We start from the raw sequence: 23841 nt of genomic DNA on the forward strand, positions 1-23841 counted from the left end.
AAGGAGAGACCGCATGTTTTCGTTGCAGGCCGTGTCAGTGGCACTGTATTGTCCTCAAAGCGGGCAAAAAAGTTATTTAGTCTGCCTGGGAGCAAGACATCCTGGTCCGTGACTGGGCTGGGTTTCTTCCTGTAGTCCGTGATTGACTGTAGACCCTGCCACATGCCTCTTGTGTCTGAGCCGTTGAATTCTAACATTAATCCCATTCTCCTAACATTAATCCTATTCTTCTCACATTAATCCCATTCTTCTCACATGAATCCAATTCTTCTCACATTAATCCTATTCTTCTCACATTAATCCCATTCTTCTGACATTAATCCCATTCTCCTAACATTATTCCTATTCTTCTGACATGAATCCCATTCTTCTAACATGAATCCTATTCTTCTGACATGAATCCCATTCTTCTGACATGAATCCCATTCTTCTCACATTAATCCTATTCTTCTGACATGAATCCCATTCTTCTAACATTAATTCCATTCTCCTAACATTAATCCTATTCTTCTCACATTAATCCCATTCTTCTCACATGAATCCAATTCTTCTCACATTAATCCTATTCTTCTCACATTAATCCCATTCTTCTGACATTAATCCCATTCTCCTAACATTATTCCTATTCTTCTGACATGAATCCCATTCTTCTAACATGAATCCTATTCTTCTGACATGAATCCCATTCTTCTAACATGAATCCTATTCTTCTGACATGAATCCCATTCTTCTGACATGAATCCCATTCTTCTCACATTAATCCTATTCTTCTGACATGAATCCCATTCTTCTAACATTAATCCCATTCTCCTAACATTAATCCTATTCTTCTCACATTAATCCCATTCTTCTCACATGAATCCAATTCTTCTCACATTAATCCTATTCTTCTCACATTAATCCCATTCTTCTGACATTAATCCCATTCTCCTAACATTAATCCTATTCTTCTAACATTAATCCTATTCTTCTAACATTAATCCCATTCTTCTGACATTAATCCCATTCTCCTAACATTAATCCTATTCTTCTCACATTAATCCCATTCTTCTGACATGAATCCCATTCTCCTAACATTAATCCTATTCTTCTAACATTAATCCCATTCTTGTCACATTAATCCCATTCTTCTAACATTAATCCTATTCTTCTCACATTAATCCTATTCTTCTAACATTAATCCCATTCTTCTAACATTAATCCTATTCTTCTCACATTAATCCTATTCTTCTAACATTAATCCCATTCTTGTCACATTAATCCCATTCTTCTAACATTAATCCTATTCTTCTCACATTAATCCTATTCTTCTAACATTAATCCTATTCTTCTAACATTAATCCCATTCTTCTAACATTAATCCTATTCTTCTAACATTAATCCTATTCTTCTAACATTAATCCCATTCTTCTGACATTAATCCCATTCTCCTAACATTAATCCTATTCTTCTCACATTAATCCCATTCTTCTGACATGAATCCCATTCTCCTAACATTAATCCTATTCTTCTAACATTAATCCCATTCTTGTCACATGAATCCCATTCTCCTGACATGAATCCCATTCTCCTGACATGAATCCCATTCTCCTAACATTAATCCTATTCTTCTAACATTATTCCCATTCTTCTCACATTAATCCCATTCTTCTCACATTAATCCCATTCTCCTAACATTAATCCCATTCTCCTAACATGAATCCCATTCTCCTAACATGAATCCCATTCTCCTAACATGAATCCCATTCTCCTAACAGTAATCCCATTCTCCTAACAGTAATCCCATTCTCCTAACAGTAATCCCATTCTCCTAACATGAATCCCATTCTCCTAACATGAATCCCATTCTCCTAACAGTAATCCCATTCTCCTAACAGTAATCCCATTCTCCTAACATGAATCCCATTCTCCTAACATGAATCCCATTCTCCTAACATTAATCCCATTCTCCTAACATGAATCCCATTCTCCTAACATGAATCCCATTCTCCTAACATTAATCCCATTCTCCTAACATGAATCCCATTCTCCTAACATTAATCCCATTCTCCTAACATGAATCCCATTCTCCTAACATGAATCCCATTCTCCTAACATTCATCCCATTCTCCTAACATGAATCCCATTCTCCTAACATTAATCCCATTCTCCTAACATGAATCCCATTCTCCTAACATTAATCCCATTCTCCTAACATGAATCCCATTCTCCTAACATTAATCCCATTCTCCTAACATTAATCCCATTCTCCTAACATTAATCCCATTCTCCTAACATGAATCCCATTCTCCTAACATGAATCCCATTCTCCTAACATTAATCCCATTCTCCTAACATTAATCCCATTCTCCTAACATTAATCCCATTCTCCTAACATGAATCCCATTCTCCTAACATGAATCCCATTCTCCTAACATGAATCCCATTCTCCTAACATTAATCCCATTCTCCTAACATTAATCCCATTCTCCTAACATTAATCCCATTCTCCTAACATGAATCCCATTCTCCTAACATGAATCCCATTCTCCTAACATGAATCCCATTCTCCTAACATTAATCCCATTCTCCTAACATTAATCCCATTCTCCTAACATTAATCCCATTCTCCTAACATGAATCCCATTCTCCTAACATGAATCCCATTCTTGTCTGTGGTAACTACAGCATGGTATATTATACTGCCTGTCTGAGTGGGTATTTGAGTGTCTGTAAAGTTATTATTCCCTCTCATTAGAGGATTAACAAGGAAAGAAGGCACTGCTTGGAATGTCTACTGGAAACCCTCTTCAGGGAAGAGGGGAGAGGGGAGGAGGGGTACAGAAAGAGAGAGGAGGGGGAGAGGGGAGGAGGGGTATAGAGAGAGAGTGAGAGAGATAAAGAGAGACAGTGAAATACGTAGAAAGAGGGTGTCCTCAAAGCTCATCACTAAAACTAAGGATCCTGGGACTAAACATCTCCCTCTGCAAATGGATCCTGGACTTCCTGACAGGTCTCCTCCAGGTGGTGAGGGTAGGCAACAACACATCTGCCACGTACTCCCTGTTCACCCACGACTGCATGGCCAAGCACGACTCCAACACCATCATTAAGTTTGCTGATGACACAACAGTGGTAGGCCTGATCAATGACAACGATGAGACAGCCTATAGGGAGGAGGTCAGAGACCTGGCAGTGTGGTGCCAGGACAACAACCTCTCTCTCAATGTGAGCAAGACTAAGGAGCTGACCGTGGACTACAGGAAAAGGAGGGCCCAACAGGCCCCCATTAACATCGACGGGGCTTAAGTGGAGCGGGTCGAGAGTTTCAAGTTCCTTGACGTCCACATCACCAACAAACTATCATGGTCCAAACACAGCAACAATGCTGTGAAGAGGACATGGGTCCCCAGATCCTCAAAAAGGTCTACAACTGCACCATCGAGAGCATCCTGACCGGTTGCATCACCGCCTGGTACGGCAACTGCTTAGCAGCTGAAGGCAAGGCGCTACTGAGGGTAGTCCGTACAGCCCAGTTCATCTCTGGGGCCAAGCTTCCTGCCATCCGGGGTGCTCCGGAGTTCGGTCTAAAGCACTGAGGCAAGAGGCGTCAATACATTCCCTGTTTTTTTAACTTTACTTTATTTACTAAATATTTTCTTAACTCTATTTCGTGAACTGCGTTGTTGGATAAGGGCTTGTAAAGTAAGCATTTCACGGTGAGGTCTACAAATGTATATCGGCGCATGTGACAAATACATTTGGTTTGATTTGATTTGATAAGGAGAAAGAGAGGAGAGAGAGATATTATACAGGTATATAGACATAATATGACATTTGCAATATCTTTATTATTTTGGAACTTCTGTGAGTGTAATGTTTACTGTTTATTGTTTATTTCACTTTTGTATATTATCTACCTCACTTGCTTTGGCAATGTTAACATATGTTTCCCAAGTCAATAAAGCCCCTTGAATTGAATTGAATTGAATTGAGAGAGAGAGTCGTAGGGTAGCATGGCATCACTAGCTTGTTCCCTCAGAAGCCAGCCAGACCCCTATCAAATCAACACACAGCGACAGCCCCGTACCAAGCCTGCTGAACAGCTGGAGAGTTGAGAACATGGGGAGGCTAATAGCAAAGACAACACAACACCGTGAGGTTTGTAGGGGCGAATGTGTGTTGTGTTCAGTTATTGTAATCTGTGGGGAGTGGTTTGGGAGGTGTTTCATGACAGCGTTTCCAGCCGTGTATGTGTGTGTGTGTGTGTGTGTGTGTGTGTGTATGGGGATGCCGCTGCATCAAGTCATCAATAATCACCAAGGTAAGTGGAACAGAGCAACACAGGCAAGGACAGACGAAGCCCTGCGGTGTGGCAAATCCCTGCCTCCTCTCTCAGTCTCTTCTCTCGCTCTCTCTTTTCTCTTTCCTTTTAGACAGTCTTAGCTATATCCTGAGTGGTGCAGATGGATTGATGGATGAACGGATGTGCGGCATTTAAGAGACAACCTGCAGTAGCTGAGTTAGGGGAGAGGGATAGACGGAAGTAGAGATCTTGGTTCTTGCAAAGGTCCTTCCCATGCTGACAGCCAAGCTGCTAGTCTGTTGAAGAGGCAGACCAGAGACAACCAGTCACTATTCCATCGAGGAACCCTCTATTCTCCCAGGATTCTGGGTCGTTATTGAGGCAACAGCCAATAGGAGGGTCAACCATAGAATGTCAAGTTCTCAGCGAGCAATCAGATAAGCCATAGAATGTCCAGTTCAGGCCAAACAGCCAATCGGTTCACTCTGTCGGTCTCTCCGTCTCTCTGTATTTTCCTCTTTTCTCCATGACTCATTCCTCTCCTTCCTCCACGTAGGTAGATGGAAACCAGCCCACCTGCAGAAGAAAATAAGAAAGGCAATGAGAAATTAAAGGGGGAGTAGTGTGTATGGGTGTGTGGGTGTGTGTGGACTCATTCATCCACCAATAATCTTCAAGGGGACACCTGAGTTTCATCATGTTAGCCAGATATCTAGTATCTGGTATAGTACAGATTAACACCAGTTACTAGATAACACCGGCCCATCTATCCCCCTCTAAAGAATCAGGCGTTACTAGATAACACCGGCCCATCTATCCCCCTCTAAAGAATCAGGCGTTACTAGATAACACCGGCCCATCTATCCCCCTCTAAAGAATCAGGCAATACTAGATAACACTGGCCCATCTATCCCCCTCTAAAGAATCAGGCGTTACTAGATAACAGCGGCCCATCTATCCCCCTCTAAAGAATCAGGCATTACTAGATAACACTGGCCCATCTATCCCCCTCTAAAGAATCAGGCAATACTAGATAACACCGGCCCATCTATCCCCCTATAAAGAATCAGAATTTACTAGATAACACCGGCCCATCTATCCCCCTCTAAAGAATCAGGCAATACTAGATAACACTGGCCCATCTATCCCCCTCTAAAGAATCAGGCGTTACTAGATAACACCGGCCCATCTATCCCCCTCTAAAGAATCAGGCGTTACTAGATAACACCGGCCCATCTATCCCCCTCTAAAGAATCAGGCGTTACTAGATAACACCGGCCCATCTATCCCCCTCTAAAGAATCAGGCAATACTAGATAACACTGGCCCATCTATCCCCCTCTAAAGAATCAGGCGTTACTAGATAACAGCGGCCCATCTATCCCCCTCTAAAGAATCAGGCGTTAATAGATAACAGCGGCCCATCTATCCCCCTCTAAAGAATCAGGCGTTACTAGATAACACCGGCCCATCTTTCCCCCTCTAAAGAATCAGGCGTTACTAGATAACACCGGCCCATCTTTCCCCCTCTAAAGAATCAGGCGTTACTAGATAACACCGGCCCATCTATCCCCCTCTAAAGAATCAGGCGTTACTAGATAACACCGGCCCATCTATCCCCCTCTAAAGAATCAGGCGTTACTAGATAACACCGGCCCATCTATCCCCCTCTAAAGAATCAGGCGTTACTAGATAACACCGGCCCATCTATCCCCCTCTAAAGAATCAGGCGTTACTAGATAACACCGGCCCATCTATCCCCCTCTAAAGAATCAGGCGTTACTAGATAACACCGGCCCATCTATCCCCCTCTAAAGAGCGGCAGGCACTGCTCTGCTACAGAGCTGTTTAGTGATCACTATAGCAGCAGAGTCAGACAGACAGACAACAGATATCAGTCTATGCAGACATTCGCGCAAAAACGCTCTCTTAGGCCCCACTCACATGAAAACATGCACACATACTGCCTTAGAATAGGACATGTTCATATGCAATATCAAAGAGTAGACCTAACCAGGTGCTGTGTTGGTGTGTATATATGGTATGTACAGGGTACAGGGACTTTTTCTAAAATGTATTAAATCACAACAAATATTCTTCCCCTCATCAATATACACGCAATACCCCTTAATGAAAAAGCAAAAACTGTTTTTCGGGGAAAATGTTTGCAAATGTATTAAACATTTTAAAAAAAAACGTAAATATCACATTGCACTGTATGTTTGTGTGTTTGGTTGTTTTGTATGTGACTCTCTCTCCCCAACTCATATAAATATATATATATATAAATAACAGACAGGTGATTGACTGGAGAAACTGATTGGTGTCTGGGGGGGGGAGGCACTCACCCTGCCGTTGACCTCTCCCCTCCACCAGCCATTGGCTCCTGACTTGGTGTAGATTTTAACCACGTCTCCTTCCTGTAGAGACAGCTCTCTGGTGTCCCTGGAGCTGAAGTCATAGCGGGCTTTCGCCACACCTATCACCTTAGGGGTGAACACTGTGGAGAAAGAGAGAAGGGGGAGGGGGAGAGAGCGAGAGAGAGTAAGAGAGGGAGAGAGAATTGGCGAGGGCACTAGAACAGTCTGCAGCATCCGGACTCACCCAGCTAGAATCTGAAGTCAAATGTCTACTGTTTGCTGATGATCTGGTGCTTCTGTCACCAACCAAGGAGGGCCAACAGCAGCACCTAGATATTCTGCACAGATTATGACAGACCTGGGCCCTGACAGACCTGGGCCCTGACAGACCTGGGCCCTGACAGACCTGGGACAGTAAATCTCAGTAAGACCAAAATAATGGTGTTCCAAACGAGGTCCAGTTGCCAGGACCACAAATACAAATTCCATCTAGACACAGTTGCCCTAGAGCACACAAAAAACTATACATACCTTGGCCTAAACATCAGTGCCACAGGTAACTTCCACAAATCTGTTAACGATCTGAGAGACAAGGCAAGAAGGGCCTTCTATGCCATCAAAAGGAACGTAAAATTCAACATATCTGGGATCTGGCTAAAAATATTTGAATCAGTTATAGAGCCCATTGCCCTTTGTGGTTGTGAGGTCTGGGGTCCGCTCACCAACCAAGAATTCGCAAAATGTGACAAACAACAAATTGAGACTGCATGCAGAATTCTGGTAAAATGTCCTCTGTGTTCAACGTAAAACACCTACAGAGAGATGAACCTGGGGAAGAGCCCCCTAAGCAAGCTGGTCCTGGGGCTCTGTTCACAAACACAAACACACCCCTCAGAGCCCCAGGACAGCAACACAATTAGACCCAACCAAATCATGAGAAAACAAAAAGATAATTACTTGACACGTTGCAAAGAATTTGAGTAGACAGAATACCTGACCACTGTGACTGACCCAAAATTAAGAAAAGCTTTGACTATGTACAGACTCAGTGAGCATAGCCTTGCTATTGAGAAAGGCCGCCGTAGGCAGACATGGCTCTCAAGAGAAAACAGGCTATGTGCACACTGCCCACAAAATGAGGTGGAAACTGAGCTGCACTTCCTAACCTCCTGCCAAATGTATGACCATGTTTGAGACACATATTTCCCTCAGATTACACAGACCCATAAACTCCCATATCTACTGGGTGAAATTCCACTGTGTGCCATCACAGCAGCAAGATTTGTGACCTGTTGCCTCAAGAAAAGGGCAACCAGTGAAGAACAAACACCATTGAAAATACAACCCATATTTATGTTTATTTTTTCCCCCTTTGTCCATGACATTTGAAATGTCTTTATTCACCCTTCTCTCTCTCTCTCTTCACCCCCTCTTTATCTCTCTTCACCCCCTCTTTCTCTCTCTCTCTCTCTTCACCCCCTCTTTCTCTCCCCTCTCCCTCTCTCTACCCCTCTCCCTCTCCCTTTTCTGTCTCTCTCTCTCTCTCTCTGTCTATTTATCTCTCTACCCCTCTCTCTCTCCCCTTTCTCCATCTCTCTATTTCTCCTTCTCGCTCTCTATTTCTCTCTCTGTCTGTCTCTCTTTCTCTCACACACATGGATGTTATCCTCTCTTTCACTCCAGACAGTCTGAGGGAGATGTTGAGGCATGCACAATCACATCACTCCCTTTTCTCTCTTCTCTCTTAGCCCAGCCCCATTTAAAGGAACGATTTGTGCAAAGCCGGGTCCAAATGAAGTGTCTGTTTTGATTGTGGCCTGGATTGTGTCAACAGCATAATCCACACTCATACGGGTGGCGGGTTTAATTATAAACTGGACCATTTGAAGGGAGGAACATTTGAAGGTTCCTTCAATCTGTCTCTTCTTGGATGCTGTGCTATCTTAAACTGACCATAGAATGTATCTTATTGGATGATAAATTATCTTCAACACACTACAGACTATGTTACCTTCAACACACTACAGACTATGTTACCTTCAACACACTACAGACTATGTTACCTTCAACACACTACAGACTATGTTATCTTTAACAGATCATAGAATATGTTATCTTTAACAGAACAAAGACTACGTTATCTTTAACAGACCACAGACCACGTTATCTTTAACAGACCATAGACTATGTTATCTTTAACAGACCACAGACTACGTTATCTTTAACAGACCATAGACTATGTTATCTTTAACAGCCCACAGACTACGTTATCTTTAACAGACCACAGACTATGTTATCTTTAACAGACCATAGACTATGTTATCTTTAACAGACCACAGACTACGTTATCTTTAACAGACCATAGACTATGTTATCTTTAACAGACCACAGACTACGTTATCTTTAACAGACCACAGACCACGTTATCTTTAACAGACCATAGACTATGTTATCTTTAACAGACCATAGACTATGTTACCTTCAACACACTACAGACTATGTTATCTTCAACACACTACAGACTACGTTATCTTTAACAGACCACAGACTACGTTATCTTTAACAGACCACAGACCACGTTATCTTTAACAGACCACAGACTACGTTATCTTTAACAGACCACAGACTACGTTATCTTTAACAGCCCACAGACTACGTTATCTTTAACAGACCATAGACTATGTTATCTTTAACAGACCACAGACCACGTTATCTTTAACAGACCACAGACTACGTTATCTTTAACAGACCATAGACTATGTTATCTTTAACAGACCACAGACCACGTTATCTTTAACAGACCACAGACTATGTTATCTTTAACAGACCATAGACTATGTTATCTTTAACAGATCATAGACTATGTTATCTTTAACAGACCATAGACTATGTTATCTTTAACAGACCACAGACTACGTTATCTTTAACAGACCACAGACTACGTTATCTTTAACAGACCACAGACTACGTTATCTTTAACAGACCACAGACTACGTTATCTTTAACAGACCACAGACTACGTTATCATTAACAGATCATAGAATATGTTATCTTTAACAGACCACAGACTACGTTATCTTTAACAGACCACAGACCACGTTATCTTTAACAGACCATAGACTACGTTATCTTTAACAGACCACAGACCACGTTATCTTTAACAGACCACAGACTACGTTATCTTTAACAGCCCACCCACTACTATCTTTAACAGATCATAGACTACGTATAAAACTAATCCCGCCCAAATAGCCACCTTTTGCCTTGATGACAGTTTTGCACACTCTTGGCATTCTCTCAACTAGTTTCATGAGGTAGTCAACTGTGATGCATTTCTATTAGCAGGTGTGCTGTGTTAAAAGTTAATTTGTGGAATTTACACAAGTGAAGGGAGGAGGTGAGAGGAAGAGAGCGCATAGATGTGAGAAGGAATACAAAGTGGCTGCTATGAAAGTGATCTGTGTTTACGTGTGATCAGGGGTGTATTCATTTCACCGATTCTGTTGTAAAACTTTTCTTAAACATAAGCAAATAGAACTAAACTAGGATAAACATACCTGGATTTGTCCAATAGAAACTCTAATTTGCAACAGTTAGACTAATGATTACAATCTAGATCAGCTAGATGCAGGCAAGAGTTTGCAAGGCGGTTTTGAATGTGTCACTGTCTGTCACCTCAAATTTTACTCTCGACATGTGTGCATCTACGTTGTCAACTTTCATTCATATGCTAGGTTGTAGCAACCTCATGATGGGTATAGGGATAATTGTAGAATCATGTAGTAGTCTAAACCTATCGATGTTACATTGAACTGGGTGAATGGAATATGAATGACTGTCATCCAATATGCTCTAATAGAAATAAGGACATGCTCATGAGAAAAATAAATCATCCTCCCTCATCTTAAATGGCACCGACTGCCACTGTTCACTATATGTGCAAAAGTATGTGGACACCCTTTCAAATTAGTGGATTCGGCTATTTCAGCCACACCCGTTGCTGACAGGTGTATAAAATCGAGCACACAACCATGCAATCTCCAAAGACAAACATTGGCAGTAGAATGGCCTTACTGAAGAGCTCAGTGGACTTTCAATGTGGCCCTGTCATAGGATGCCACCTTTTCAACAAGTCAGTTCGTAAAATGTCTGCCCTGCTAGACCTTCCCCGGTCAACTGTAAGTGCTGTTATTGTGAAGTGGAAAAGTCTAGGAGCAACAATGGCTCAGCCACGAAGTGGTAGGCCACACAAGCTCACAGAACGGGGCCGCCGAGTGCTGAAGCGCGTAATGTGTAAAATAAATAATCTGTCCTCGGTTGCAACACTCACTACCAAGTCCCAAACTGCCTCTGGAAGCAACATCAGCACAAGAACTGTTCACCGGGAGCTTCATGAAATGGGTTTACATGGCGGAGCAGCTGCACACAAACCTAACATCACCATGTACAATGCCAAGCATCGGTTGGAGTGGTGTAAAGCTTTTGGATTCTGGAGTAGTGGAAAAGCATTCTCTGGAGTGATGAATTACTTTTCATTATCGGCAGTCTGAGGGACAAATCTGGGTTTGGCAGATGCCAGGAGAACGCCAACCGCCCGAATGCATAGCGCCAACTGTAAAGTTTGGTGGAGGAGGAATAACGGTCTGGGACTGTTTTTCATGGTTCAGGCCCCTTAGTTCCAGTGAAGGGAAATCTTAACGCTACAGCATACAATGACATTGTTGATAATGCTGTGCATCTAACTTTGTGGCAACAGTTTGGGATAGGCCTTTTCCTTTTTTAGCATGCACAAAGTGAGGTCCATACAGAAATGGACCTGTTGAGATCTTGTTGAGATCGGTGCGATAGAAATTGACTGGCCTGCACAGAACCCTGGCCTCAACCCCATTGAACAACTTTGGTTATGAATAGACTGCAAAACAAGCTTAATCGCCCAACATCAGTGCCCGACCTCACTAACGCTGGATGGAAGCAAATCAAATCAAATCAAATCAAATCAAATTTTATTTGTCACATACACATGGTTAGCAGATGTTAATGCGAGTGTAGCGAAATGCTTGTGCTTCTAGTTCCGACAATGCAGTAATAACCAACAAGTAATCTAACTAACAATTCCAAAACTACTATCTTGTACACAGTGTAAGGGGATAAAGAATATGTACATAAGGATATATTAATGAGTGATGGTACAGAGCAGCATAGGCAAGATACAGTAGATGGTATCGAGTACAGTATATACATACAAGTCCCTGCAGAAATGTTCCAACATCTAGTGGAAAGCCTTTCCAGAAGAATGGAGGCTGTTATAGCAGCAAAGGGGGGACCAACCCCATATTGATGCCCATGATTTTGGGATGAGAAGTTCGATGAGCAGGTTTCCACATTCTTTTGGTGATATAGTGTATTTGTGTAAAACATATAAATTGCTGCAGGTAGCATACTCCCCTCCTAAAAAAAATAACATTAAATTGTGCTTATGATTACTAAGACAGGGAATGCAGTAGTTAGAAAAGTTGTTTGTAAGTTTGTAGGCTACACAGACTATAACGCAAACGTCTAGCAAGCCAAAGGTCGCGTGTTCAAATCTCATCATGAACAACTTTACCGTTTGAGCTAATTAGCAACATTTGAACTACTTACTAATGTTTTGCTACTTTGCAACTACAGTACTTAGCATGTGAGCTAACCCTTCCCCTAAGCCTAACCTTAACCCTTTTAACCTAACTCCTTATCTTAACCCTAACCTTAACCCCAAACATTAGAATTAGCAACCTAGCCAACGTTAGCCACAATAAATTGGAATTCATAACATAACATACATTTTCAAATTCATAGCATATTGTTATTTTTGCAAATTCATAACATACTGTATGATACAAATTGTAATTTGTAACATATCATACGAAATGGATGATGGACATCCACAAACTAATACATACCATACGAAACGTAGCATATCATACTAATTGGAGTGTCTCGGATCTACGTACAAAATATAACGAAATGCTCTGAGACAAAGTTGGCGTGTGTGAGAGAGAGAGTGCCAGACAACCTCTGTCTGCTGCTGATGTGAAATACCTTGACTGAAATACCTGTCTGCCTGGCTGCCTGGCTGCCTGCCTGCCTGCCTGCCTGCCTGCCTGTCTGTGAGCTGCAGTCATGCACACAGTAAGATAACAAAGGAAAGAGACAGATATGGAGCTGGAGCTGGTTAGCTCTGCTGGGTACATGGCAGGTTTGGCCTGTAATACTACTGCTGTAGTGGAAAAATGCTTCACTGACCTGACAGCTTAAATAGGCTGATTTGATTGGTCTGCAAAGCTGTCTGTCAGTCACTGAGGTGTGATATGATGACCCAGTTAAGGTCAGTCTATTTGGCCCGCCTCATTGTCTTGTCACATGTAAAAACATCTTGGTGCTAACACACACATATGAAATAACACTATGATTGTACACACACACACACACATACAGAGTGTAACAAATATGCATGCAGGCATGTACACAAACACACATATACCCACATAGAACCCCTGACCCCCCTGCACACACACACACACACACACACACACACACTACACTTACACACACACACAAACATTTCCAGCAAGATGGAGGGAGCGAGGTGAGATGGTGAGATGGAGGGAGCGAGGTGAGATGGTGAGATGGAGGGAGCGAGGTGAGATGGTGAGATGGAGGGAGCGAGGTGAGATGGTGAGCTGGAGGGAGCGAGGTGAGATGGTGAGATGGAGGGAGCGAGGTGAGATGGTGAGATGGAGGGAGCGAGGTGAGATGGTGAGATGGAGGGAGCGAGGTGAGATGGTGAGATGGAGGGAGCGAGGTGAGATGGTGAGATGGAGGGAGCGAGGTGAGATGGTGAGATGGAGGGAGCGAGGTGAGATGGTGAGATGGAGGGAGTGAGGTGAGATGGTGAGATGGAGGGAGCGAGGTGAGATGGTGAAATGGAGGGAGCGAGGTGAGATGGTGAGATGGAGGGAGCGAGGTGAGATGGAGGGAGCGAGGTGAGATGGTGAGATGGAGGGAGCGAGGTGAGATGGAGGGAGCGAGGTGAGATGGAGGGAGCGAGGTGAGATGGTGAGATGGAGGGAGCGAGGTGAGATGGAGGGAGCGAGGTGAGATGGAGAGATGGAGGGAGCGAGGTGAGATGGTGAGATGGAGGGAGCGAGGTGAGATGGAGGGAGCCAGACTCACTAGACTCACTACGCATGCTAAGTAGTCAGTAGCAGGTAGGGGAGTGGGAGGAGGGAGCAGGTAGGGACTAGACTAGACTCACTACGCATGCTAAGTAGTCAGAGCCCCACAATGAGAAGTGATGGAATAAGGAGACGTGGTACCTGACCAGAAAGGAGCAGAGGAGGGGGGAACAAAGCAGTAGCTCGCAGAAGTTACATAAGACAGCCCACAGAGCAATGGATCTATGGCAGAGGAGAGGAGAGGAGAGGAGAGGAGAGGAGAGGAGAGGAGAGGAGAGGAGAGGAGAGGAGAGGAGAGGAGAGGAGAGGAGAGGAGAAAGCAGGTAGGGGAGAGGAAGGATGGAGCAGGTAGCGGAGAGGAAAGGAGGGAGCATATAGCAGATAGGAGAGCGGGGGGAGGGAGCAGGTTGGAGAGTGTTGGGAGGGAGCAGGTAGGAGAGGAGGGAGTAGGTAGGGGAGAGGAGGGAGCAGGTAGGAGAGAGGAGGGAGTAGGTAGGGGAGAGGAGGGAGCAGGTAGGAGAGAGGAGGGAGTAGGTAGGGGAGAGGAGGGAGTAGGTAGGGGAGAGGAGGGAGTAGGTAGGAGAGAGGAGGGAGTAGGTAGGGGAGAGGAGGGAGTAGGTAGGGGAGGGGGGGAGGGAGCAGGTAGGAGAGCGGGAGGAGGGAGCAGAGGGGAGAGGAGGGAGTAGGTAGGAGAGTGTTGGGAGGGAGCAGGTAGGAGAGCGGGGGTAGGGAGCAGGTTGGAGAGTAGGTAGGAGAGAGGGGAGGGTGCAGGTAGGAGTGAGGGGAGGGAGCAGGTAGGAGAGAGGGGAGGGTGCAGGTAGGAGTGAGGGGAGGGAGCAGGTAGGAGGGAGGGGAGGGAGCAGGTAGGAGGGAGGGGAGGGAGCAGGTAGGAGGGAGGGGAGGGAGCAGGTAGAAGGGAGTGGAGGGAGCAGGTAGGAGGGAGGGGAGGGAGCAGGTAGAAGGGAGGGGAGGGAGCAGGTAGAAGGGAGGGGAGGGAGCAGGTAGAAGGGAGGGGAGGGAGCAGGTAGGAGGGAGGGGAGGGAGCAGGTGGAAGGGAGGGGAGGGAGCAAGTAGAAGGGAGGGGAGGGAGCAGGTAGAAGGGAGGGGAGGGACCAGGTAGAAGGGAGGGGAATGGAGGGAGCAGGTAGGAGAGAGGAGGGCAAAGCAGAGGAGGGAGAAGGAGAGGAGAGAAAAGCATGTTTAATTAACACTCAGAAGCAGCATCAGGCCGTAGAAGCGTGCAGATTGAGAGATGAACACAGCCTCCGACCAGAAACCCAAACAACCACAACAATCTGACTGAGTTGGTGAAAATGTACGTAATGATCCCGCCTTATAGAATACCCTTTAGGTCCACTTCCTATTTGTAGTCTACGTTTTAAAAACCTCAGGGTGAGCACTGGAGTTGAAATAATGATTAGAAAATGTCCATTCCTTTTTAGAATGTACCGATATATTGGTTTATCGTTGATTAATTTAACATACGCTCAATTCTTCATATGCTGCTTCATATTTTATGAGCAACTGAATGGACGTTAAATGGTATTGAAATGGAATTTACCCAACTGTCCTCCACTATGTCCAGACTGTTTCTTTGTGTGTGTGTTCGAGTGTGGATGTTTACCCCAAAGCCCATGTCAACGTAAGGACCTGCTATCTGCTTTGGCCATCATATGATGTCGCATCTGACCAGCAGGTCCAGAGCAATACAACGGAGCTGATGTGAACCAGGCAATATAACAGCAACTCGCCCAAGCCTTCTCCATTTCTCCTTCTCCCAAATCCAGTCAGCTGATGTTCTGAAAGAGCTGCAAAATCTGGACCCCTACAAATCAGCCAGGCTAGACAATATGGACCCTTTCTTTCTAAAATGATCTGCCGAAATTGTTGCAACCCCTATTACTAGCCTGTTCAACCTCTCTTTCGTGTCGTCTGAGATTCCCAAAGATTGGAAAGCAGCTGCGGTCATCCCCCACTTCAAAGGGGGGGACACTCTTGACCTAAACTGCTCCAGACCTATATCTATCCTACCCTAAGGTCTTCGAAAGCCAAGTAAACAAACAGATTACTGACCATTTCGAATCCCACCGTACCTTCTCCGCTATGCAATCTGGTTTCAGAGCTGGTCATGGGTGCACTTCAGTCACGCTCAAGGTCCTAAACGATATCATAACTGCCACCGATAAGAGACAATACTGTACAGCTGTATTCACCGACCTGGCCAAGGCTTTCGACTCTGTCAATCACCACATTCTTAGTGGCAGACTCAACAGCCTTGGTTCCTCAAATGATTGCCTCGCCTGGTTCACCAACTACTTCTCAGACAAAGTTCAGTGTGTCAAATCGGAGGGCCTGATGTCCGGACCTCTGGCAGTCTCTATGGGGGTGCCACAGGGTTTAATCCTCGGGCCGACCCTCTTCTCTGTATACATCAATGATGTCACTCTTGCTGCTGGTGATTCTCTGATCCACCTCTATGCAGACGACACCATTCTGTATATTTCTGGCCCTTCTTTGGACACTGTGTTAACAACCCTACAGATGAGCTTCAATGCCATACAACTCTCCTTCCGTGGCCTCCAACTGCTCTTAAATGCAAGTAAAACTAAATGCATGCTCTTCAACCGATTGCTGCCCGCACCTGACCGCCCATCCAGCAACACTACTCTGGAAGGTTCTGACTTAGAATATGTGGACAACTACAAATACCAAGGTGTCTGGATAGACTGTAAACTCTCCTTCCAGACTCACATTAAGCATCTCCAATCCAAAAATACATCTAGAATTGGCTTCCTATTTCGCAACAAAGCATCCTTCACTCATGCTGCCAAACATACCCTCGTAAAACTGACCATCCTACGAATCCTTGCCTTCTGCGATGTCATTTACAAAATAGCCTCCAACACTCTACTCAGCAAATTGGATGCTGTCTATCACAGTGCCATCCATTTTGTTACCAAAGTCCCATATCCTACCCACCACTGCGACCTGTATGCCCTCGTTGGCTGGCCCTCGCTTCATACTCGTCGCCAAACCCACTGGCTCCAGGTCATCTATAAGTCTTTGCTAGGTAAAGTCACAATCGTTTAAAGATGGATTGGACCAAGTTGCTGCGTGGTAGGCGTAAATTTTTATTTATTAGCGTAAAGCTACATGCAGTGCAGAAAGCGACTACACACAAACAATATCCCACAATCTAAGGTGGGAAAAAAGGGTTGCCTAAGTATGACAACGATAAACAGCTGCCTCTGATTGGGAACCATACTTGGCCAACAAAGAAATAGAAACATAGATTTGCCCACCCAAGTCACACCTTGACCGAACCAAATAGAGAATAAACAAGGCTCTCTAAGGTCAGGGCATGACACCCGCCTTATCTCAGCTAGCTGGTCACCATAGCAACACCCACCCGTAGCACGCGCTCCAGCAGGTATATTTCACTGGTCACCCCCAAAGCCAGTTCCTCCTTCTGCTGCCTTTCCTTTCAGTTCTCTGCTGCCAATGACTGGAACGAACTGCACAAATCACTGAAGCTGGAGATTCATATCTCCCTCACTAGCTTTAAGCACCAGTTGTCAGAGCAGCTCACAGATCACTGCACCTGTACATAGCCCATCTGTAAATAGCCCATCCAACTACCTCATCCCCATACTGTTATTTATTTGATTTATTTTGCTCCTTTGCACCCCAGTATCTCTACTTGCACACTCATCTTCTGCACATCTATCACTCCAGTGTTTAATTGCTATATTGTAACTATTTCTCCACTATGGCCTATTTATTGCCTTACCTCCCTTATCTCACCTCATCTGCTGTATATAGACTTTTTCTACTGTATTATTGACTGTATGTTTGTTTTACTCCATGTGTAACTCTGTGTTGTTGCATGTGTCGAACTGCTTTGTTTTATCTTGGCCAGGTCACAGTTGTAAATGAGAACTTGTTCTCAACTAGCCTACCTGGTTAAATCAAGGTGTTCTCAACTAGCCTACCTGGTTAAATAAAGGTGTTCTCAACTAGCCTACCTGGTTAAATAAAGGTGTTCTCAACTGGCCTACCTGGTTAAATAAAGGTGTTCTCAACTAGCCTACCTGGTTAAATAAAGGTGTTCTCAACTAGCCTACCTGGTTAAATAAAGGTGTTCTCAACTAGCCTACCTGGTTAAATAAAGGTGTTCTCAACTAGCCAACCTGGTTAAATCAAGGTGAAATAAAACATTTTAAAAATAGATCACGGCTTTCAGCCAATCAGCATTCAGGGCTCCAACCACCCAGTTTATATATATATATAACCCTGGCTAGTTACTAATGAGGAGAACCTGGATTCACACGAACACTGTCAACCTGTGGTATCTGTGGAGGAAGATCAGAGGAGAAATCTGATGAGGATTTTAATACCTCTCTACTCTGTCGGATATCTGTTTCCATACAACCCTCCGAGGAGCTATCTACCACTAGACACATATCGTGCAGGTAACTCAATATACTTTAAAATGGCTAAAACCAAATCAAAACGGTGTGTGAATGATAATGGACCTACATTCATATAGTTTATTGACTGTCCAGCTCACTAATAATCACTGCAGTCAGGGAGCATCAGAAATGCCTGTTTATTGTATGAACATTTTGACGGAAAGGAAATATAACACATTGTTGTTGAAGTCCGAATGCTATCGAGATCCCTGCTCTAGAGGGTTGACTATGTTGTAAAAGTAGGAACCAGGAGGGATTCTTCTCAGATATGTAGATATGCATAGAGTCAGGTCCAAAATGGAAGATAACCACGTATTAGCATTTCAGCCAAACATTAGCTTTTCAGCCATGCATTAGCATTTCAGCCATGCATTAGCATTTCAGCCATTCATTAGCATTTCAGCCATGCATTAGCTTTTCAGCCATTCATTAGCATTTCAGCCAAACATTAGCTTTTCAGCCATGCATTAGCATTTCAGCCATGCATTAGCATTTCAGCCATTCATTAGCATTTCAGCCATTCATTAGCATTTCAGCCATGCATTAGCATTTCAGAAATATCACATTTAAAATGACTGATTAACCTTCATGTGCAAAATATGACTGTTCTCAGATGTTATATTCATACAAGTGATATCTAGAACATGAATGGGTTCTTCGGGTGTCCCCGTAGGAGAACCCTTTGTTGGTTCCAGGTAGAACACTTTTGGTTCTGGTAGAACTGTTTTGGGTTCCATGTAGAACACTTTTGGTTCTGGTAGAACTGTTTTGGGTTCCATGTAGAACCTTTTCCACAGAAGGCTTTACATGGAGCCCAAAACGGTTCTACCTCGAAACAAAACATTTATTTTTTTTGACCTGTTTTGGAGAAGAAAAACTCTTCAAATGAACAGCAATTTTTTTGTTGTTGTTATTTACAAGTGAAAAAAGGAGCTGAATTCTGTGAGCTGGGGCGTTAGACAGGAGGAGAGGGAAGGAGAGAGGAGGAGAGAGGTTATTATTTCAGTGAGGGACTTGTTTTTCCTCCTCCTTCCTCTCTCCATTTTGTCTGTCTGTCTGTCTGTCTGTCTGTCTGTCTGTCTGTCTGTCTGTCTGTCTGTTTGTGTGATTGTTTTAAGGCCGAAAGACATTTGAGAGACAACTAAATGCAAACGGAGCTGACTGGCAGCAGCTTCTGACTGACTGACTGTATTCATCAGAGTGAGACTGGCAGCAGCTTCTGACTGACTGTATTTATCAGAGTGAGACTGGCAGCAGCTTCTGACTGACTGACTGTATTCATCAGAGTGAAACTGGCAGCAGCTTCTGACTGACTGACTGTATTTATCAGAGTGAGACTGGCAGCAGCTTCTGACTGACTGTATTTATCAGAGTGAGACTGGCAGCAGCTTCTGACTGACTGTATTTATCAGAGTGAGACTGGCAGCAGCTTCTGACTGACTGACTGTATTTATCAGAGTGAAACTGGCAGCAGCTTCTGACTGACTGTATTCATCAGAGTGAGACTGGCAGCAGCTTCTGACTGACTGTATTTATCAGAGTGAGACTGGCAGCAGCTTCTGACTGACTGACTGTATTCATCAGAGTGAGACTGGCAGCAGCTTCTGACTGACTGTATTCATCAGAGTGAGACTGGCAGCAGCTTCTGACTGACTGTATTTATCAGAGTGAGACTGGCAGCAGCTTCTGACTGACTGACTGTATTTATCAGAGTGAAACTGGCAGCAGCTTCTGACTGACTGACTGTATTTATCAGAGTGAGACTGGCAGCAGCTTCTGACTGACTGTATGCATCAGCCTTTCCTTTCTGTGTTTATCTCCCCACTTGCAAAACAACCTTCAGCAAACCCTGGGAGATTTTCTTGCGCTTTTCACACGGTGACATATGGTGCTACAGTGAAATCTCATCTCCGCACTGGTTGAGGCACCAGGTTGCTCACCACTGGGATCCAGGATCCAACATGCCTCTTCTCCTCTGTCTCTGTTGTCTTTTATTCATGGTGTAACAGCAACACAGGACTATACAGTATTCAGTATTCACCTGTCATCTAGACCATCTAGACCTGTCATCTAGACCATGTAGACCTGTCATCTAGACCATGTAGACTTGTCATCTAGACCATGTAGACCTGTCATCTAGACCATGTAGACCTGTCATTTAGACCTGTCATCTAGACCTGTCATCTAGACCATGTAGACCTGTCATCTAGACCATGTAGACCTGTCATCTAGACCATGTAGACCTGTCATCTAGACCAAGTAGACCTGACATCTAGAACATGTAGACCTGTAATCTAGACCATCTAGACCTGTCATCTAGACCATCTAGACCTGTCATCTAGACCATGTAGACCTGTCATCTAGACCATGTAGACTTGTCATCTAGACCATGTAGACCTGTCATCTAGACCATGTAGACCTGTCATTTAGACCTGTCATCTAGACCTGTCATCTAGACCATGTAGACCTGTCATCTAGACCATGTAGACCTGTCATCTAGACCATGTAGACCTGTCATCTAGACCATGTAGACCTGTCATCTAGACCAAGTAGACCTGACATCTAGAACATGTAGACCTGTAATCTAGACCATCTAGACCTGTCATCTAGACCATCTAGACCTGTCATCTAGACCTGTCATCTAGACCATCTAGACCTGTCATCTAGACCTGTCATCTAGACCATATAGACCTGTAATCTAGACCATGTAGACCTGTCATCTAGACCATGTAGACCTGTCATCTAGACCTGTCATCTAGACCTGTCACCTAGACCATCTAGACCTGTTATCTAGACCATGTAGACCTGTCATCTAGACCATGTAGACCTGTCATCTAGACCTGTCAACTAGGCAATCTAGACCTGTCATCTAGACCATCTAGACCTGTAGACATGTCAATTTGACCATCTTGTCCTGTCACCTAGACCAGTCATTTAGACCTGTCATCTAGACCATCTAGACCTGTCATCCAGACCATCTAGACCTGTCATCTAGACCATCTAGACCTGTAGACATGTCATCTAGACCTGTCATCTAGACCATCTAGACCTGTAGAAATGTAATCTAGACCATCTAGACCTGTCATCTAGACCATCTAGACCTGTCATCTAGATCTGTCATCTAGACCATGTAGACCTGTCATCTAGACCTGTCATCTAGACCTGTCATCTAGACCATCTAGACCTGTTATATAGACCATGTAGACCTGTCATCTAGACCATGTAGACCTGTCATCTAGGCCATCTAGACCTGTCATCTAGATCTGTCATCTACACCATGTAGACCTGTCATCTAGACCTGTCATGTAGACCTGTCATCTAGACCATCTAGACCTGTCATCTAGACCATCTAGACCTGTAGAAATGTCATCTAGACCATCTAGACCATCTAGACCTGTCATCTAGACCATGTAGACCTGTCATCTAGACCATGTAGACCTGTCATCTAGACCATGTAGACCTGTCATCTAGGCCATCTAGACCTGTCATCTAGATCTGTCATCTACACCATCTAGACCTGTCATCTAGACCATCTAGACCTGTAGAAATGTCATCTAGACCATCTAGACCATCTAGACCTGTCATCTAGACCATGTAGACCTGTCATCTAGACCATGTAGACCTGACATCTAGAACATGTAGACCTGTCATCTATACCTGTCATCTAGACCATCTCGACCTGTTATCTAGACCTGTCATCTAGACCATATAGACCTGTAATCTAGACCATGTAGACCTGTCATCTAGACCATGTAGACCTGTCATCTAGACCTGTCATCTAGACCTGTCACCTAGACCATCTAGACCTGTTATCTAGACCATGTAGACCTGTCATCTAGACCATGTAGACCTGTCATCTAGACCTGTCAACTAGGCCATCTAGACCTGTCATCTAGACCATCTAGACCTGTAGACATGTCAATTTGACCATCTTGTCCTGTCACCTAGACCAGTCATTTAGACCTGTCATCTAGACCATCTAGACCTGTCATCCAGACCATCTAGACCTGTCATCTAGACCATCTAGACCTGTAGACATGTCATCTAGACCTGTCATCTAGACCATCTAGACCTGTAGAAATGTAATCTAGACCATCTAGACCTCTCATCTAGACCATCTAGACCTGTCATCTAGATCTGTCATCTAGACCATGTAGACCTGTCATCTAGACCTGTCATCTAGACCTGTCATCTAGACCTGTCACCTAGACCATCTAGACCTGTTATATAGACCATGTAGACCTGTCATCTAGACCATGTAGACCTGTCATCTAGGCCATCTAGACCTGTCATCTAGACCATCTAGACCTGTCATCTAGACCATCTAGACCTGTCATCTAGATCTGTCATCTAGACCATGTAGACCTGTCATCTAGACCATCTAGACCTGTCATCTAGATCTGTCATCTAGACCATGTAGACCTGTCATCTAGACCTGTCATCTAGACCTGTCATCTAGACCATCTAGACCTGTTATATAGACCATGTAGACCTGTCATCTAGACCATGTAGACCTGTCATCTAGGCCATCTAGACCTGTCATCTAGATCTGTCATCTACACCATGTAGACCTGTCATCTAGACCTGTCATGTAGACCTGTCATCTAGACCATCTAGACCTGTCATCTAGACCATCTAGACCTGTAGAAATGTCATCTAGACCATCTAGACCATCTAGACCTGTCATCTAGACCATGTAGACCTGTCATCTAGACCATGTAGACCTGTCATCTAGACCATGTAGACCTGTCATCTAGGCCATCTAGACCTGTCATCTAGATCTGTCATCTACACCATCTAGACCTGTCATCTAGACCATCTAGACCTGTAGAAATGTCATCTAGACCATCTAGACCATCTAGACCTGTCATCTAGACCATGTAGACCTGTCATCTAGACCATGTAGACCTGACATCTAGAACATGTAGACCTGTCATCTAGACCTGTCATCTAGACCATCTCGACCTGTTATCTAGACCTGTCATCTAGACCATATAGACCTGTAATCTAGACCATGTAGACCTGTCATCTAGACCATGTAGACCTGTCATCTAGACCTGTCATCTAGACCTGTCACCTAGACCATCTAGACCTGTTATCTAGACCATGTAGACCTGTCATCTAGACCATGTAGACCTGTCATCTAGACCTGTCAACTAGGCCATCTAGACCTGTCATCTAGACCATCTAGACCTGTAGACATGTCAATTTGACCATCTTGTCCTGTCACCTAGACCAGTCATTTAGACCTGTCATCTAGACCATCTAGACCTGTCATCCAGACCATCTAGACCTGTCATCTAGACCATCTAGACCTGTAGACATGTCATCTAGACCTGTCATCTAGACCATCTAGACCTGTAGAAATGTAATCTAGACCATCTAGACCTCTCATCTAGACCATCTAGACCTGTCATCTAGATCTGTCATCTAGACCATGTAGACCTGTCATCTAGACCTGTCATCTAGACCTGTCATCTAGACCTGTCACCTAGACCATCTAGACCTGTT

General features: G+C 44.2%; 1 protein-coding gene across 2 annotated transcripts in view; it reads right to left on the bottom strand.

Annotated features, from left to right (window-relative positions):
- Nucleotides 1–3810: 3810 nt before the first annotated feature.
- LOC139366891 (guanine nucleotide exchange factor VAV3-like) overlaps nucleotides 3811–23841 on the bottom strand; it is a 191031-nt gene continuing 171000 nt past the window's right edge. For both annotated transcript variants that reach the window (XR_011626812.1, XM_071104630.1), the window contains exons 26-27: nucleotides 6633–6784; nucleotides 3811–4861 (exon numbers count right to left, since the gene is read on the bottom strand). Coding sequence is in view for 1 of the 2 variants with exons in the window: in XM_071104630.1 (XP_070960731.1) it covers nucleotides 4817–4861; nucleotides 6633–6784 (197 nt within the window). In the remaining variant the exon portion in view is untranslated. The remainder of the gene's footprint in view (nucleotides 4862–6632; nucleotides 6785–23841) is intronic.

Source organism: Oncorhynchus clarkii, chromosome 15 (assembly GCF_045791955.1).
Source record: "Oncorhynchus clarkii lewisi isolate Uvic-CL-2024 chromosome 15, UVic_Ocla_1.0, whole genome shotgun sequence".
Taxonomy (NCBI): domain Eukaryota; kingdom Metazoa; phylum Chordata; class Actinopteri; order Salmoniformes; family Salmonidae; genus Oncorhynchus; species Oncorhynchus clarkii.